The 20,100-nt window shown below is 34.5% G+C and overlaps 2 protein-coding genes across 6 annotated transcripts in view; both read left to right on the top strand.

The window, feature by feature from the left end:
• The first annotated feature begins 895 nt into the window (after positions 1-895).
• On the top strand, positions 896-12,065 carry LOC123517535 (tRNA 2'-phosphotransferase 1-like). 3 transcript variants are annotated; one of them, XM_045277689.1, is made up of 7 exons: positions 896-1,034; positions 2,994-3,092; positions 7,053-7,187; positions 9,893-10,006; positions 10,570-10,798; positions 11,171-11,278; positions 11,883-12,065. In XM_045277689.1, exons 2-7 carry the CDS (start codon positions 3,081-3,083, stop codon positions 11,903-11,905), a joined length of 621 nt encoding a protein of 206 aa, XP_045133624.1. In that variant the 5' UTR covers positions 896-1,034; positions 2,994-3,080; the 3' UTR covers positions 11,906-12,065. The 3 variants fall into 3 exon arrangements, with proteins under 3 accessions (XP_045133624.1, XP_045133623.1, XP_045133625.1); XM_045277688.1 differs by lacking the exon at positions 2,994-3,092 and having other exon boundaries at positions 925-1,034; XM_045277690.1 differs by lacking the exons at positions 896-1,034; positions 2,994-3,092 and adding an exon at positions 6,454-6,491.
• The window catches only part of LOC123517534 (speckle targeted PIP5K1A-regulated poly(A) polymerase-like), a 26,936-nt gene continuing 18,886 nt past the window's right edge, over positions 12,051-20,100 (top strand). For 2 of the 3 annotated variants that reach the window (XM_045277686.1, XM_045277684.1), the window contains exons 1-3: positions 12,051-12,231; positions 12,519-12,627; positions 17,721-17,815. In XM_045277686.1, coding sequence (XP_045133621.1) covers positions 12,051-12,231; positions 12,519-12,627; positions 17,721-17,815 — 385 coding nt within the window. The remainder of the gene's footprint in view (positions 12,232-12,518; positions 12,628-17,720; positions 17,816-20,100) is intronic. The other variant, XM_045277687.1, reaches the window with a different exon arrangement.

The following is a 20,100-nucleotide window of genomic DNA, read 5'->3' as shown; positions in this document are numbered from 1 at the left end:
TTGTTTATATATTCTTGCAGCAGCAGTCCTCTCGAGTTTTGATAGCTCTTAGCAATTTAGCATCATCACCAAAACAAACTAATATAGCAGGTTATCCCATTTTGTATGTCATTTACTTATACCTGGAACATAATGGGGGCTAACACTGACCCTTGTGGCACTCTACTTCTTACTTTACCCCAAGATGAATATATATCTCTGATCGTAATTCTCATCTCTCTGTCCTTCTAGTAATCCCTTATCCAATATAACAATGTTCCTCTCAGTCCTCCTATGCTCAATAACTTCCAAAGTAGTCTGTCGTGAGGGACTTTATCAAAATCCTTTTATCATGTCCAGGTATACCGTATCCCCCCATGCCTGCTCTCCAGCAGTCCTTCTTTGTGTAATTCACCTCGGTCGTCTGCTGGTCACCCAGCCAGTCTTCCCCATTACGGAGCGAGCTCAGAGCTCATAGACCGATCTTCGGATAGGACTGAGACCACAACACACTCCACACACCGGGAAAGCGAGGCCACAACCCCTCGAGTTACATCCCGTACCTATTTACTGCTAGGTTAACAGGGGCGTTAAGAGGCTTGCCCATTTGCCTCGCCGCCTCCGGGACTCGAACCCGGACCCTCTCGAGTGTGAGTCGAGCGTGCTAACCACTACACTACGCGGTGTGTGTGTGTGTGTGTTTAGAACAGAAGCCCATGCATTCCTATTTCATTTTATTCACTTATTTATTAATTTATTTTATCAAATTATTAGTTTTTTATGACTGCTATTTCACGCTTCTTAGGTCGTCCATTCCTTGCTTCTATTGTTTTGTGCACTGCCTCTCTCTCTCTCTCTCTCTCTCTCTCTCTCTCTCTCTCTCTCTCTCTATTAGTACACTGCTTATTCAGTCTTGTTTTTTTTTTTTTTTCAACTATTAAAATATTGTTTGTGTTGCGTCCCCGTTGTAAAGAGTGAACCAACACCAGCAGTGTGTTGTTATGTCAGGAAGTTCGTGCGTGGCTGAAATTTCGTCTTACTTTTTTTGTCATATGGTAAGTAGCAGAGGTCATTGTTCATGTGTTTATAGAGAGTTCAGGAGGCAGAATTAGTGGCTGTTAAGAGAATGAATGTTGTAATTCGTACCTGGCAGACTTAGGCATGCTCTACATTAATAAGTCTGAAAATGTCGTTTTGGGTGCATTCAGGACCATAAGGTAATGAAGTCCATGCTCGAAAATGTTCTTTATGATTATTAAATGGGGCAAGAATTATAAGTATATTTTTAATCGCACCATAATCCTCACTATCTCCCTTCAAGCGTGAGCACGTGGGAATGCGGGGTTTTTAGGTCAAGGGAGACGATTTGGAGAAATTTAGTGATAGTTGTAGCTTAAAAATCATAAGCACAGTTAGAGATTTTCCCGTGGCTATCTAAGAAAAAAATCCCCAGATATGTGTATGATTTACAAACAAAACAGCATCATATTTCATCCAGAAACCCTAGCTTGGGGCTGCAGCCTTGATAACCCCTCTGAGGGATGCTAATCTAACCTGGCCTACCTCCCCAGAAGGATATTAATCTAACCTGGGTCTCCTCAGGGGATCCAATTGACACTAACCTAACTCTTAAGATGAATTGCACTGTAATCGCTATATCGCCACTTCTTTGTGTATATAACTCGGAAGTTTTAGCGCACTGCCAAACACGTTTTCATGAAAATTACACTCTGGTTAACACATGAGACACTTCACAATACTTGGAATAACACTGTGTGATTTAAAACGTGTTATGCTGTGTCTTTTTTATTTAATGTTGCTTTACCACCACAATAAGTGAATTAACATCCTTCACAGCGTAACATGGCAAGAGAATGATTGAGAACTGCATCATGGCGGACAGTCAGCCTTCACTTCCAAATAGAAAACCACTTGATTGGCTAATATTTTTCTCAAATTTTTCAGTAGCTGTGGATTTACCACACAAGTGCATTTCCAGTCAGGGTTCCAAAATCATACTTGATCAAGCACTTTGTCGAACATGTGAAATTCAAAGCAGCTTGGAATAGCGTCTTTATGTAGGCAAATGACAAGAATATGCAAAGTAAAGTGGTATAAGTTTGATGAATGTGGTAGGAAAGGTATTTGGTAGGATGTTGATAAGGGAGATAAGAGAAGGAAGAGAAAATGCTATCCAAAAAAGGAGTGGGGAGGTTTTAAAAAGCAAAGTTATGCATACTACTTTTTGCAATAAAGGAGTTTTATATGAATGAATAAAAAACAAGCTTAATGATTTATACAATATGGATTATTAGCTTAAAATGATATTGTACATCTTGTACACAAAGACCTATTGTGGTTGGGGCTTGTTGTGTCAGCCACCATGTCTTCCAGTTCATGCAGCCATTATCTGGCATGATGATGTCTTATACTCGTATAAGTGAAAAAGGCCCCTGGGCTACCTATTATTCATGAGATGCATAGTTATCATGCTTGCAGTTTCTCTTTGCTTTTACAATAACTATCTTTTGCATTTTAATCATGGAAATGATAAATACATATTTTTATATACTTATGTAAATGATTTTGTCTAATTTTAACAACTAGAAATAAGGCGTTTCTGCCTGGCATTTTGTGTTGTCTTCTCTGGTCTCTGGGTGGTAGTTGGTTATCCTGCAGTTGGCTTCTGTTATCCTGGTTAGGAATCTCCTAAATGTTGCCATTGGGTGAGGGGAAATTATGACAAATATGTTTGACAGCAAGATGGAAGAGAACATAGCACACCAATGCCATCTGTCAGTTTCAGTGTGATGTAGCAGTGGAATTCGCAACTAAAAGGTGATGGACTTTTGAAGCATAATCATCAAATATGATTTTTGGTTGTCCATCATTATGCTTAAACAATGCTATTTTCATACCAGCATTACTGAATTACAATCTTGGTCTACACTTTCTTTCAAAGTCTTCTTTCTTGTATGGTTAAATATTGTTATTTATTCTTTAACATTTGACAGACAAGCTGCACATGTTGCTTGATGAGAAGCCATCAGGTGATACAGCAGACAAGGCCAACAAAATTTGTGTGAGCCATCAGTGATCACATGTCTCAGTTGGTAAGGTTGGTGCCTCATGTGTGCTGGATCAAGAGCTTGATTGATTGATTGATTTTTTTTTTTATTGAGCTTTAATCAAACTTATGACCAAATTAGCAAAATAGTAGACAAATTAAAGAACGCTCCATTATTTAATCCTTTGATATATTTATTTTTTGGTCTACTATATATATATTTGTTTGTTTGTTTGTTTTCTTTGTGGAATTGCATTTTTTTATTTAGTTTCAGATTAACTTATTACAACAATGCCAATAACAAATCTAAAATTGCTTAGATATTCTTCATTTATCTGAATCTTTGCCTCTTATTCCAAGTCCTTAAAATCTTGTCATATCGCAGTGAATAGGTTAGGAGAGAGTGTGTTGCCTTGACTGACCTTTATTGTTGCTTACTTGCTAACTTTGTGTAGCTTTATAATACTAGTGACAGTCTTAGGAATGAGTTGTTAAACTTTCTTATTATATTTTCTGTACCTTATTTTGAAAGATTTTTTTTTTTATCTTTGATGCATTCCTGTGAAGTCTAATATAATTTTTAAATGTATGTAAAGGTTCTTCTCTAAGTAAAGAGCATATCCTAATTGTCAGAAAAAAATATGAAACATTTTTTTTTTTTTTTTAATTTCAATGCAGGAAATACAGAAGCAGGCAGGAATTTCTAAAGATTACCAGAGAAAGGGATCAATGATTGAGATTAGTGGTTAACTCTTGTATTAAAGAGTTAGACAGAGTAGGGGTGAGAGGAGGAGGAAAACCTAGTGTAGCAAGGCCACAGGAGGAGGGGAGGCAAGCAGTTAGCAAGATCAGAAGAACAGTTAGCATGAAAATAACAGTAGAACATAGCAAGAGATGCAACATTCTGGTAATGAGAAAGAGGCTGAAGTTGATAAGATGAAAAGCTTTTAATTCCACCCTATCTAATAAAACTGAGTGGAACTATCTCATACATGGGAACAGTACTCAATACATGGGTGGATAAGGTCTTTGTGCAGAGTTAACAGTTGGAGGGGAATGAGAATTATTAGCAGAGATGCCTCAGAATGCCTAACTTCATAGAAGCTGTTTTAGTAAGAGATGAGATGTGAAATTCCAGTTTAGATTATGAGTAAATAACAGATTGAGGATATTCATTGTAGAAGAGGGGGACAGTTGGGTGTCATTGAAGAAGAGGGGATAGTTGTTTGGAAGGTTGTGTCAAGTTGATAGATGGAGGAATTGAGTTTTTGAAGCATTGAAAATTACTGAGTTTTCCCTGTCCCAATCAGAAATCTTAGAAAAATCAGAAGTCAGGCATTCTGTGGCATTCCTGTGGGAACTGTTAATTTCCTGAAGCATTGGTTGCTCTGAAAAGACGTGGAAAGGTGTAGGGTGCTGTCATCAGTGTAGGAGTAGACAGGGTAAGAAGTTTGGTTTAGAAAATCATTAATGAATAATAGAAAGAGAGCGGGTGGCAGGACATAACCTAAGGAACACCACTGTTAATAGATATAGGAGAAGAGCAGTGGTCATCTACTATAGTAGCAATAGAACGGTCAGAAAGGAAACTTGTGGTAAAGTTGCAGAGACAAGAATAGAAACTGTAGGAGGATAGTTTTGAGATCAAAGCTTTGTGCCAGACTCTATCAAAAACTTTTGATATCTCTAAAGCAGGAGTTCTCACCGTGGGATTTGCAAACCTCCAGGGGTTCACAAGATTTCCAAGGGGTTTTTAGATGGATGATATAATAATATCCTTTGCAGTACCATTGCATATTGTCAGTCACTAAATTAACATTGTTTGATGTCAAATTACTAGAAGTTCGGGTAGCTGGTCTTATAACTCAAGGGGATCTTAACAAGTAAAAGGTTGAGAACCCATGGTCTAGGGCAAAGGTTTCACCAAAATCTCTAAAAGAGGATGATCAAGACTCAGTATGGAAAGCCTGGAGATCACCAGTAGAGCAGCCTTGACAGAAGCCATTCTGGTGATAAGATAGAAGATTGTGAAATGATAAATGTTTAAGAATCTTAGTATTGAGGATAGATTAAAAAACTTTAGACATGCAATAGATTAAAGCTATAGGGCATTAGTTTGAGGGATTAGAATGGTCACCTTTTAAAGTGGAAAACATTTATTATCTATGCTGCATTCTTAAGAATTCTGAAATAGTTTATAACAATACATAATGGTTTTCCTGTAAGTAAAGAACACATTCTAATAATCAAAAAAATAATTTACATGAAATTTTTTTCCAATTTTTCAATGGAGGTCCAGACCTGTACTAAAAATTATTTTTTTTTTTTGCGATTAAAGATTTTCTTGTATCTTTAGAGACAATTCAATTACTATGTAGAGAAAAGCATAATGATATGAAAGGTATGTATCCACTGAAAAGTGAGTTTTATTCTAAAGTGAAAAATGTTTATTATCTATTTTGCATTCCTAGGAACTTAAAATTCTAATAATCAGACAAATATACTTGTAAAGAAATTTTCTTACGATTTTTTTTACGCAGGTATGAAAAATATAAACATTTTTTGCATTGAAATATTTTCATTTAACTTTTCAATAAGTATTTATAGAAGAAGAATATTGATGTAAAAATTACGTACCAGTTAAAAAAGTGAGTTTTCTTGAGGTATCTTCATTTTATTTTATAAGGTAAAATTGTTGTTTACCTAGGAATACTGAAATAGTTTTATAACTGTATATAAGAGTTCTTGTTTAAGTAAAGAACATATTCTAATAATCAGAAAAATATACAGTCAACTCTCAATTAACATGAGTTTGAATAACGCAATTTCAATTTAACACGACTTGATAATTAAGGAGATATGATTAAACAATGAGATTTATTCTATTAATGCAGATTAGGTCAACTCAATGAAGTCATGTGCACCCACGCTGCTTCTGTGGGGAACTGCCTGAGACGCTCTCGGCCGGATTCTTAAACAATACCTTCCTTCCACCTTCGCCAGTTGAAACATATCATCCAAGAGAAATCGGTATTCTTAAGACCAAATGTGAGCTTCCCACAGCTTGGGAAGGCAATGATCAGGCAGGATTTGCTTTTGCTGCCTAAATACCTATTATTATTAGTTTTTTATTAATTAATTGATTTTAGAAACAGAAATATACAGTATACCATATTTGATGGCTCGTAAGATGCATGAGCTCATAAGACGCACCCAGTTTTGTCAGACATTTAAATCACACTCTGCAGCAGCAGTAATTGGGCTGGTTCTCTTTGTAAAATTTTCCATGTTGCCTGTGGTGGAACCATGAGGCAGCATAACCCAATCAGCTGAGGTCATATGACAAATCATGCTAAATTAATATTTTTCAAATTTTTCGGAAAAGAAAGATGCAGTATCCAAGCATCCTTTAACCTCCTCACAGGATGACCAGTGGCGAATGATGGTGTGAGAATGTGTTTTATTGTGTTAGTGACTTATGAATGTAATGTACTTGAAAGTGAGAATGTGTATTTTTATTGTTTCCATGACCTAGTGATGTATTGATAGTTTTTTTAAGGTTTGAGTAACAAAATTCCAAAAGTAGGTAGACTCTCCCAGTTGTCAGGAACATAACCCTCTCTATTACCATTGTTTTCTGTGGGCAAATTATATTTGAAAAATGCCATTTTGAATAATGCGATGTCTCTAGGAATGTAACCCTCACGTCAATGGAGAGTTGATTGTATATATATATATATATATATATATATATATATATATATATATATATATATATATATATATATATATATATATATATATATATATATATATATATATATATATATATATATATATATATATATATATATATATATATATATATATATATATATATATATATATATATATATATATATATATACTGAATATATATATATATATATATATATATATATATATATATATATATATATATATATATATATATATATTCAGTTAAAATTTTCTGATTATTTTCCAGGTGAAAACTGATGTGAAGGCCAGCAAAGCCTTGTCGTGGCTGCTACGCCATGGTGCCGAGAAAGAAGGTTTAGTTATTGAGTCTGGAGGTTGGATCAGAGTGGATGATATACAGAAAAGGCCAAATTTTAAAAAGGTAATGATCTATTCAGTATAAATAGGTTAATATGGTTTTTATATTATTTAAAGTGATTTTTTCATGGTTATATAGCCTAAGGATGCATTGCTATGAATGATGAGATCAGATAGTCACAATATAATCATGCTTATTAATTCAATCAAAACTGGATGTTACTTTTTGAGAGTACCTGACACCTGTCAGTTTCCTGCATCCATGAAGCTGCTTCTCACAAAATGTGTTTCTGAGTTTTCCATTATAGTTCTTGGTAATCTTTGAGTTGATGTACGTATGTTTTTTTTTTTATCATTCTGTGTTTTTTAGTGTATACAATATAGTGACTTATTTTTTATATGCTCTGTATTCAACATTGACATTTACATGTTAGTTGCCAGGAGACACAGGAAATTCTGTTTTATGAGTGCTGATCTAAATACGTACTTTAATTAATTATATATATATATATATATATATATATATATATATATATATATATATATATATATATATATATATATATATATATATATATATATATATATATATATATATATATGAGTATATAGAGTACTGGAGGATCTGTGCACAAGGCGGATCATTGTGTTATGTCCTGTGTTAAGTCCCATAGCACATAAACAGAGAGTGGAAATGACGAGGCAAAGTTCAAATTTTTCCTCCAGTACCTTTCCAGTGTTGTGTGTGTACCAGAGAGAACTAGGCAGTGTGTTTTGCACCATAAGTGAGGTATGTTATGGTCCACTAACGGTTTGGATAGCACACCTGAATGTCTGCGTTAATTACTGCGCCACTATTTTCACACAAAACTAAAATAACTTGTCAGTGAATCCATAATTATTATGCCTGGCTGTGAAATGGTTGTGGATAAACATGTCTAGTCTTAACAAATAAGGAATTGTGTAGGTAATGTGTAAGCCCTCCCTAAAAGTCCTTGAAGGGTAGTGCACCATCCAGGGTGGGGCATTACTGGGCTATAGTAGAACTAAATTGTACTGGCCCACAGGGTGAGGCTGATAATCCCTGCCACATTGCTATTGCTCTCATTAATTTAGGGAAAACAAAATAACAATTTTCTATTCAATTTAATGCATGAATTAAAAAAAAAAAAAATTGTCGGAGGGGGGGACGAGATATGAAGATCTCTGTAGGTGATTATGTCGTAAGTAAATAAATACAGTAAAGGTGCTGGTTATAAAGTGCAAATGAGACTGATAATTTACATAGTATTTACTGTTATGTCCTCTTGAGATACCCAGTCTAACACAGTGAGTGGTGAGAAGAAACATAAGATGAGACAGCTTTTTATTTCAGTTATTGCCCCAAGCTCCACTTATTTATTGAACATTATTGCATGCAGAGACTTTTTTTTGGCTGTACAACACACAGTAAGATGGGGAAACATCAGTATGTACTTCCGTAGTGGCGATCAGAAAGTGAGTCGATTTGCATGTGTGTGCCTGCCTGTTGACCTGACTTCCCCCTTCCTCAGGGAAAAAATACAAATCTAGTTTGCAATCTTTTTTTTCTTTTCTTTATTTTACTTTTACTCCTTGACAGGCAAGAGGAATTACTAACTACTTAATGAGATTGATTTTGATAGCTTGTGGATAAAAATAAAGAACTTAAGACAACTAGTGCCATAACCTGACATAACCTATTGCAAAAACCTGCCAGCAGGCACACTGGGCTGGTGTAACCTTCCTTCACTTACAATACTCCACGCTGAGAAACTAGCAATAGAGGGCAGCGTGATATCCGCCATGATAGCAGATACAATTTTACACTACTGGTAAAACTTTAGTGATCGTGCTCCAGTCTGGAAATTTCGTAGCTCATATTGTCTGCTTCAGGTATTGCAGACTACCTCCTCTACTCTACTTGGTTGAGTGTAGATCCACCAAAGTGTAAAATGGAGAGGTTGATCTTACTGCGGCTTTTCTTTAACATTCTCTCTCTCTCTCTCTCTCTCTCTCTCTCTCTCTCTCTCTCTCTCTCTCTCTCTCTCTCTCTCTCTCTCTCTCTCTCTCTCTCTCTCTCTCTCTCTCTCTCTCTCTCTCTCTATCTATATATATATATATATATATATATATATATATATATATATATATATATATATATATATATATATATATATATATATATATATATATATATATATATATATATATATATATATATATATATATATATATATATATATATATATATATATATATATATATATATATATATATATATATATATATATATATATATATATATATATATATATATATATATATATATATATATATATATATATATATATATATATATATATATATATATATATATATATATTCATTTTTTTTCACCATTGACATCTAGACTTGAATGTTGGAGATGGAATAATATATTAGGTCTCACATTTCTACAAATAAAAACTAGTAAAATGAAGCAGAAGAATGGAATTAATATGAAGGATGGAGAAATGATATACAAAACAGTTTATTTTCTTACAAAAATTGCTGTTTCTGGCAGAGTGATTTATAATCTCCAAGTTAGAAGCTGCTTCTCCCAAAATGTGTTTCTGAGTTTTCCATTATAGTTCTTGGTAATCTTTGAGTTGATGTACGTATGATTTTTTTTTATCATTCTGTGTTTTTTAGTGTATACAGTATAGTGACTTATTTTTTATATGTTCTGTATTCAACATTTTCTTTCAGTTTACTGTAGACAAAGTGAAGGAGTTGGTAGACAACTGTCCTAAGCAGCGTTTTGCTCTCAAGGAAGAAGAAGGTCTTTTGTATATCAGGGCCAATCAAGGACATTCATTAAAGGTGTATCCGGATGTTCAATGAGTATATTCATCATGTAATGTATAATTTAAATTAGTTATGTACATTTTATAGTCTTTACTCTAAGATATTCATGCTTATATCTGGTGCAAATGAAATCTAAGATAACCTATCTACCTATATACCAGGCTAATATCCTTACAGAGATGTTGAGGTGTGTTAAAATCAGTTTTTTTGTTTGAGTTTGGTATTGATTTATATATATATATATATATATATATATATATATATATATATATATATATATATATATATATATATATATATATATTTTTTTTTTTTTTTTTTTTTTTTTTTACTAATATGGATGCAGAGATAGTTTCTAAAGTTCAGTGTAAGATTATTTCAATCAAAATTACTCAGACATTGATAGTGTAACTTTCAGTTATACAATATATTCAGGTATCAAGCATACAAAAATCTGAGTTGCATTGGTTATATGAGTTTGTCGTATATTTATTATTATTTACAATGAATATATGAGTTTTTATTTCTTTTCTTTTTTCTTTTTTTTTTTTTTTTTTTTTGTCTTTCTTCATATGTAGATTGATGATTCAGACCTGGAAAAAATCACTTCAGAATCTTCAGTACCTTTTATGGTGCATGGAACATACTACCGACACTGGCACAGCATTAAAAAACAAGGTCTTTCACGTATGAACCGCAGACATATACACTTTGCTCCGGGTCTCCCTGGACAGGATGGTGTCATAAGTGGTATGCGATCATCTTGTGAGATCTACATATATGTTGATCTTACAAAAGCCTTGGCAGGTAAGGAAAACATGACTAGTTGGAGTATGATTATTCAACACTGTGAAAGATATTGAATATTCTATGTTAATCAAGTAAGAGTCAGAATTTAAAGATTTGGCAGTATAGTTTTCTAATAGATGCTGTTAGTGTGAAGATAAAGAGCTATGAGGACATTAAAAAGAAAAGTATTGCTTAACTAGTTGAGGTAAAGGAATGGACTTTACTTGGCAGTAATTTGGTCTTATGGAGAAAATGGGAGAGAATACTAAATACTGCTTGTAATTTAGTATTTAGTAGTAGTTAAAAGTTTTTCATACAGACAGACATTGCTTGATAAAGCAAAGACAGCTTTCAGTTTGGTGTGGTGATTATTATGGTTCTTTGCTTCAGCGGGATTCAAGTTTTTCAAATCATCCAACAATGTGATCCTGTGTCCTGGAGATGAAGCAGGATTTCTTCCTCCTCAGTATTTTGTCAAGGTGGTGGACAAGAAAACAGGTAAACATGTTTAGGTGTAGTTTTCCTATTAATTTATGTATTCATATTCTGATTGACTGTCTTCAGCTTCTCTCTTGTCACCATAATGTTGCACCTCTTGCTATCTTCTGCCACTTTTTCCATGCTAACTACTCTTCTGATCTCACTAACTTCATACCTCCCCTCTTGCCGAGGCTTCACCACACAAGACTTTATTTATTTATTTTTTTTTTCTTTCTAACCTCCAATTCTGGCCATCTCTTTAATGCAAGACTTGAACACTATTTTCAATTGTTCATCCCTTTTTACTGGTAAACTCATTTGGTCGCAATGCAGATACTGTTATATATATATATATATATATATATATATATATATATATATATATATATATATATATATATATATATATATATATATATATATATATATATATATATATATATATATATATATATATATATATATATATATATATATATATATATATATATATATATAATTTTGATGAGATAGTGTGGTGATTAATTTGTGGATACTATTTTTGCATAATCAGAGTTACAGAATCAAAATTGACTCTACATTCACATTTCAAACTAAGTAATTTTTCATTTGTTTGTTTCAGAAGAGAATCTGCTGAAGTCATAAATTGAAAATCACCATGAAAAATACATATGTGTATTTTGATGAGACACTAGATAACTTATCTAAAGAAAACTTTTGAAAAGACGTGAATGTTTTTACATTTGATAAAGTTACTGTAGGTATTGTTCTGTCAACTTGTGCCATTGCAATGGAAGGTGCAAAATCCACAGCAAAAACCTGGGCACGAAAGTGCATTGTGTGTGATGTGAATTTTTCTTATAAACATGCTTATATCCTCCATCTCTTGGGTAAGCGTCACCAGAAGAATGTAAGAAAAAGGGATAGATCTCAAGTAAATACTGTGAGAAACAGAACTGTGTGTTTTTCAGGTAAGTGGAACCTTTGTATTATTAATAAAGTTTGTATGTATCAGAGTACTTCATTGATGTACTGTATGAAAATACTGGTATTATTATATTGTAGATGCCTTATTATCAAATTTCTTTAGTTTTTTTTTCAATTTTGGAGTGAGATCATCTAAGTTGATGGAAAAAAGTCACATTTATGTTAGACTCTCATAAAGAGATGTATTATTAATAAAGAAAAAAATTGACTGCAGATTGACAAGTAAATTTTTCAAGATGTAAAGTAATCCCTATTTTCTATTTTTCTTTAGGAAGAAGAGATAAGATTACCCTGGAGAAGATTGTGGAATATTTCTTGGAATATGGAGTCAATAATGTTATTCAGCAAGGAAACACAGTTTTCATTGAATTTGACTCAGTGTAAGTATCTTTTTAATAATACTGTAAAAATATTCCTCTTATTGTATTACATGATAGCATTTTCTCATTTTTCTTCACTCATTTGAGGTAGCATTATCTTGTAATATTCTTTTTATACAGTTTTATTGCTAATTCTTCACTCTATTGAATAACCTCCTTGAAAAAATATATACATACACTCATGCCTCGATTTAACAGACTATAACGGGAAAACATTAGTTCGATAAAGCCAATTGTCCGTAATTACTGATAATAAAAATCTACGGTGCAAATACTGAGTTAATATCAACTACAGTGGAGACTCAATACTTGAACTTAATTCGTTCCAAATGGCTGTTTAAGTATTAAAAAGTTTGACTATTGATACCTATAAATCGGGTAATTCGTTTTGATCTTCACATAACCTCAAGTTTGTAAAAATTTCAATGTATTTTTGATTTTTTTTCTATTTTGATTTGTACGTACCATAAATGAGGGCTGGTAATGGATAACTTAGAAGAGGAGGGAAGAAGGGTGGGGAGATGGAGGGAGGTCGACGGAGGATGAGTCACCATCCATGAAAACGTCTTTGTAACTTTTCTCCTGGTGTTATTCCTGTGAATCTACTAGTGGAGGGATGTGGCTCACTAACACTTGCACTCTCACTAAATTCCTTATTTTCATCACTAATAAGCCTTTTTGGTGTTATTGTAAGTTTCTAAATGAAAAACAACTGACAGAATGAACGCAGAAGAATGCTGTTTTTCTGAAGACTGCAGCAGGACTAGAGATATGCATCAGCATCTGGTATACTAGTATTACAGTAATACTGGTATTATTAGTAATATGGTAACAGAAAGGTACAGTGGCAGCTGCAAGAAGGGAGATGACAGAGCTTTGTATACGACCAAATGTGCGGCCGTTTGATTACCACATATTTTCACCACTAATAAGCTTTTGATGTTAATATAAGTTTATAAATGAAAAACTACAGATAGAATGCAGGAGAACGTCATTCTGACGACCGTGGCATCACAAGTCACAACTGGTGGAGAGGGAAGGGGAACACCAGGGAACCCTTGTTTATAACCATGTGTGAGGATGTTTGACTATCAGGTATTTTTTTGAGTAATAAATAAAAATTTTGTGTTCGAGTATTGAAAAGTTTGAGTATTTAGACGTTTGAGTATTCAGTCTTCACTGTATTACGTTACAAAAGACAGAGCAAAAATACAATACAAGTTTCTTTCATTTTATGATTGGGTTAAATTCCTGAAAACCTGTTTGAATAGTGAACTTAAGGTTCAATAGGATATAATTTAGTCAGGAGAGTAACCTAGGCCAAACTTGCATAGGGGATCCTCGTGATTCAACTGTTCACAATCGAATTATCGCCAATTCGAACTCAGTTAATTAATACCTAATCCTCAAGGTTTGACCAACTGATTCGACATTCTTATCTCGCACGCCACCCATCCGGTAAAATCTGCCGCCACCCCAAATTTGCTGCCAGCCCGCCTGGCAGAAGGGTAAACCGACGCTACCCTGTGCGTCGCTTCCTCTGCCTCACTCTCACCCCAGCTGTCGTCCAGGCAGACCACGCTCTGCCGTTGCACCTCCTGCCTCCACGCTGCTTTGACCATGCTGCTCAAAGTCACCTCCAGCCCCAGCCCTAAGAAGCACAATTTCCTGCCTTTCAAAGATAAGCTTGAGCTTTTAAGAAAGTGTGAAGCAGGTATAGCTTACAGTGTCATTGTAGTGTAAATGGGCGTCCTTAGATCAACAGTATCAACAATTTGGAAGAACAGGGACAAGTACCATGAGACTGTTGCATCAACAACTTTTTTGCAAGTGTTTTTATTTCCAAAAATGTACTGTACAGCACCCTAATGTGTTTAAAAAAAAAGTTAGATATAAATGAAGCCTTTAATAGTACTGATTTAGTCTAAGTTAGTGTTTTTTAGAGATTATAGTGATGTTTTAGGGGGGGGTCTAGGCTGGAGGTTGGTCCTTATTCCCCCTAATTCTTAAGTATCTTTTAAGAAAAATTGCTTCACGATTTGAATAAACGCTGATTCGACCGATGAAAAACCACTCTAACCCTGTCGAATTGCAAGGATCCCCTGTATTGAGAGAGAGAGAGAACACTTTTCCATGCCACCCAAAGAGGTTGTGTTATGGGTTCATAATTCTTTTTATACAGTGGTTTCCCATAGGCCTATATCCATTGGCAAGAGCAGAAAAATAAGCTTCAGTCAAGCTAGCAGGTGCCATTTGATGGTGAGTCTAGTAATTTTTCCACAGTCTTAAGCCCTTCAACATGATGACACACATTTTGTGTCATCGGGGCACTCATGACATATCTGATGATGAGCATATTGCGTCATGGTTGCTTTCTGCTAAGATGGTGTTTTCTTTCCCGGACACTGTTTGAGATCTCTCAGAATGTAGGTTTTATATGATACGATGGCATACTTCACTTTCATCATTATTACAAAGGTGTATGACTCCTGGAAATAATTATTTGATTTTTTCATTTTTTATGCTACCAATAGATAAGTTTACCATAAAAATTAACGTTTTTTCTCGTTTGTCATGTTCAGAAAATGGCCTTGAGAAGGCAGACTATAATTTTTTTCTTTAAAATTTGTGTTTATTTCTTATTGTATGTATCTATTATGAAAAGTCACTTACCAATCATTATTTCTGTAGTGATGAGAGAGAGAGAGAGAGAGAGGTGACTGAACACAATTGAAAGACTGATCTTGATCTTGATGCTACAGATTGCTTGAGTTCGCATTCCAGCCTTCAAACAAAAGGTTACTAATAACAACTGTGCATAATTATCTGTGGCCAAAGAAAGGGAAATAAAACCTTTAGATAAAAGAACCGATTGTAGTGAATGAAGGAAAAATCAACAATTCTATCCAGTGCCATTGCAAAAGCTATGCTGGAACCTTGAACCTTGGATCTGCAGGTCCTGTAGAGAACAAACAAAAGACAAGCAGAAAGAAAAAGAGCAGTATCCTGTTCCCTAATTATCTCTACATCTAGAGGGAATTAATTTTGCTAGGTGGCAGCTGCTGCGTGGATGGTGATGCATTCATGATAAGTAACTTTGTTTAAAAGTAAAAAATCGGTTACACAATCCTAGACTATGGAAAATGAGTGAGTGGATATAATTCATAATGATGAGAAAAAAAAAAATCGAATAATGTGGCATTGAATAGCAAGGGAAACCTGTACTGTACTTTCAATCGGACACCTTATCCAATCTAACAGTGTAAAGTGTTTCTTCTCCTCTATATTGTAAATATGAGTATACATCATCAGAATGCTTAACAGCATATTCAGTAAATTTAGATTTTGTCTTACAAAGATCTGAAACTTTTTTTTTTTTTTTTTTTTTTTTGCACCATATACTTCATAGATGTGCTTTACAGACACACCACTTTCCAATGCTTTAGTGATCTCAAGCTTTTGTTCTACAGTTAAATTCACACTTTTCCTCTTTTCTTCTTTTCCTCAAAATTACATGGTTGTAAAAATTATGATAATTCAAACACAACAAGGGCAAAAACCATGGAACAATGAGCTACACGTGTTGCTGCAGTGCTAAAGTTTTCCATGCAGGTTAAGTATTCCGGGCCTAAGTCCATTTGGGTGCGGTTGCTTTGATTAATGCCCTGGTCATGACAATGCCATGTCAGCCCCAACACACATCGTTCTTAATGGATTTTAATCAATATATATATATATATATATATATATATATATATATATATATATATATATATATATATATATGTACATTCTAATAAGGTTATGTAGTGTAATGATGATAATCTGTTTTATGATAACAATTATTATATATAAATAACACGATACATGGCAATGTTACTGTCACAAACTTATGAGACATTGCCAAAGCAGGTCAGGGGTTGGGATGCAAGGCCCTCACACCCTGTCGGCTCACCCATTCCTCACTGGACCACTGCCAAGCAATATGGAAGGGACCACAGTTAACTCTCGTTTCTATTCCCTCTTATTCACATTATTCATATTAGAGAGAGAGAGAGAGAGAGAGAAAGAGAAAAGTGGCTATATAGGCCTAATTGGATAAGGTGGCCTTAGGATGCAGATCTGGCAACACTACAGGTCAGGCAGGGGATTCCCTCTGTCCAGCTCACCCGACTGGACTCTTGTCTGTGTGTTTCTCTATGGGGTGTAAACAGAATGACTGCTGTCCAAGTTGCTGCCCATTGATACCAGTAGCCTTTCACATTGTCTCTTAATGCAAACTGTGAGACTTTCAAATTGTCTGTCCATCCATACTGTGGGACTTTTAAATGATTTGTCCATCAATTCTGAGGGACTTTCAAATTGTCTGTTGTTTCCGAAATCCATTGAACCAAGGTTCGTTAAACTGAGGCATGAGTGTATTCATACTAGAAAAGCCTCTTGCTGAAGTTTTCTTTTATGATGCCACCATAACTTTCACTCCTGTACGCACACAAGCAAACATTTGTACCACTTAGACCATACAGTCTAAAAAAAGTCTACAATCCTTCCCCCATTACTTATATAGTATACTTCCTGTAAAGGTAAATTATAAGTGCCCAAAATCTTTTTATTATACACCAAATATTTTCTAGTACCATACTGTTCATATTTCTTTCCTTTGTATACTGCCAATAGACTTATACTTCCAAAATTCATATGTTCATATTTAGAACTCTTAGCTTTATACAAAAGAACTATGTGTACATTGTTTAGTCAAAAGTGACTATGCTTTTCTTGAAGTATACATTCATCAGCCTTACTAATTACTCTATTGCAGTTGTTCCACTATTTTTCAAACAACTATTCAAATCTTAGCTTTTTTGTGTTTTGCTTATTTCTGAAAACAAAATAAACCTTTGGGTTGGCCTTGTACAACCTTTCTACAGTAATAATGGTTACCATTAGCATTTGATGAAAAGTAGGATGCTATTGGTTATTTTTGATGGGAGGAAGTTGTACATATTATTTGGTATTTGAAATGATACCAAGAAGAATTTCACATTTTCTTTCTTTATACTTTGACAATACAGCATTATTTATTATCACTTCAGAGAGACAGCCAAGATAGTTTTGGAGAAGAGGAATTACCACATCCGTACTGTATCCCTGAGAGTTTTCCCTATGAAAGACACCATTAAAGATGAAGGTATGATATTGATTGTATATGCAATAATTCATATAGTGTCTAACATGCTGTGCCACTGCTTTCACTTTAATTTGACTCTCATTATTCTCTAATAGGGTATTTATGTGAAGTATGATTGCAAGAAAATTTGACTGGGTTTACAAGAGAAATCAAGTACAGCAATTCCTCGTGATAATGGATCTTGCAATAATGAATTTTATTCTATAACCAACTGGTCAGATAGTAACCAATTCTTTGGGCCCATAATGACAGTTTTTTTCTCCACAAATCTATAGTTTTGGCATGGCTGCGCAGATGAACAAACATGATAAACAAGCCAAAAGGCCCATGTTTATCTACTCCTGCATGCGAGATACCATTGGAACTTGTTTTTTTTTGTCTACGATTTACAAGACTTGTAATAAGGTGGAGAGTGATGACTGCTTGCCTGTGTGGGTCACCGAAGTGACATTCATGGTGAATTGGAGACCTGAGCTGGTTGGAAAATGAAGATTGGTAGATTGATTAAGTAAAATTTGCCTTGTAGACATTTAGATAGGATGAATGAATGGACTGACAAATGGCAAATGCAGTTCAACATTAACAAATACAAAGTACTTAGTGTAGATAGAAGAAATCCACAAAATAGGTACAAGATAAATAATGAGGCTCTAGTAGGTTCAGAATATGAAAAAGACTAAGGATTTATAGTTAGCTCCGATCTTGGTCAAAGACAGCAATGCATAGATGCTAGAAATAAGGCAAATACGATACTAGGATTAATTTTTAGGAGTGTTAAAAGCAGAAGTCCTGAAGTAATGTTGAAATTATATTTGATGCTGGTCAGACCACATCTATACATTTCAGCGGTGGACAAACGGTGTTTTTTGCAGATATCTCCTAAACGAATCATTGGATGAGTATGATATTTCTACACACTACCTTGAACATCTGTTCGTAATTTATGGTTAACATACCACAGTGTTATATGTGTTATGTGAGGAGTTTACTTGTGAAAAATAACACAAAGCCGACGAGTCATGTTGACGCATTCGAATGAAAATGTGGCCCCCCCACACACCCACCCAAACCATTCCTAACCACTACTACGTCTCCCCGGTATTGGAAGTTCTCTCCCTCTTTATCCCTCCTCTCCTCTCCCTAGCTCCTTGCCTCCCTCACTCCTGTGTCCCTCCCTACTTCTCCCACCACTGTATTTATGCATTATAATGTTCTGTAAGTGTGTATGTATAGATATGATTATTAACGAGTATGGTACAATTTCATGAAGGCAAGAAGTGGTTCATGTTGATAATTACTGTACAACAGCACGTTTACGTGTAGTATATAGAAGAGCCATGTTTGCAGTCATTATGGTCAACCATGTGAACATGATGTGCTGGAATTACCTGTGACCTGGACCTTCTACTGTTAGGAAAAGTTGATACTCTTATTGCGTACTGTCTACCTATTGATCATAAAAAGTGGTCCAGTTTATATATAATATTATTTTGTTGTTAGATACGTTGCTTATTATTCAGCTATACGGCCATTAACAGCGGAATTAGCTATTGCTTTCAAGGTCGTTTGACCCACTCTGGTTTTCATGTCCACATATACCATCAATTGTATTAAATAATATCATTAATGTATGATATGTATGTACATACTGACGTATGTAACTACAGTACAGTATTATACCTATACGTATGTAATTACAATAGGGTAAAAAAATCAAAGGCTGATGGTGTGAATAGGGAGTGAAGAGGGAAGCGGGGAAGAGGGTCATGCGATACTGGGATAGAGAAGGAGTGGTCTGGGGGTTCTTCAGGGTGGTGGTGGTGGTGGATGGGTTAGACGAGTACCCCACACTCGTCCGATTCCGTTTAACACCTTTGATATGATGACTGGATTAGGCGTAATATCACTCAGTAAGCTCCTCACATAACACATATAGCACTGTGGTATGTTAACCATAAATTACGAACGGATGTTCAAGGTAGTGTGTTGAAATATCATACTCATCCAACGATTCATTTAGGAGATATCTGCAAAAAACACCGTTTGTCCACCGCTGAAATGTATAGTAGATTGTGGTAAGATTCTAGTCCCCACATTGTAGGAAGAATATAAGTATATTAGAACCAGTGCAAAGGAGGATGTCTACAATGATACTGGGGATGAGAGATATTCTCTATGAAGCAAAACTAAAGAAACTAAATTTGCATTCCTTAGAGAGACATACGTTAAGAGGGGACCTGATGGAAGTATTCAAGTGGTATAGGGATTATAACAGAGGGGACATG

The sequence above is a fragment of the Portunus trituberculatus genome, chromosome 42 (assembly GCF_017591435.1).
Source record: "Portunus trituberculatus isolate SZX2019 chromosome 42, ASM1759143v1, whole genome shotgun sequence".
Lineage (NCBI taxonomy): Eukaryota > Metazoa > Arthropoda > Malacostraca > Decapoda > Portunidae > Portunus > Portunus trituberculatus.
The sequence above is the reverse complement of the archived record's forward strand: the minus strand, read 5'-3'. Positions and strand labels throughout refer to the sequence as shown.

Excerpts from the sequence above, each read along its gene's own strand:
- LOC123517535 (XM_045277688.1), top strand. The coding sequence starts at position 981 with ATGTCAGGAAGTTCGTGCGTGGCTGAAATTTCGTCTTACTTTTTTTGT. Across the intron at positions 10,799-11,170 it reads TCTTACAAAAGCCTTGGCAG|CGGGATTCAAGTTTTTCAAA; the intron begins GTAAGGAAAACA and ends TCTTTGCTTCAG. Across the intron at positions 11,279-11,882 it reads GGTGGTGGACAAGAAAACAG|AAGAGAATCTGCTGAAGTCA; the intron begins GTAAACATGTTT and ends TGTTTGTTTCAG.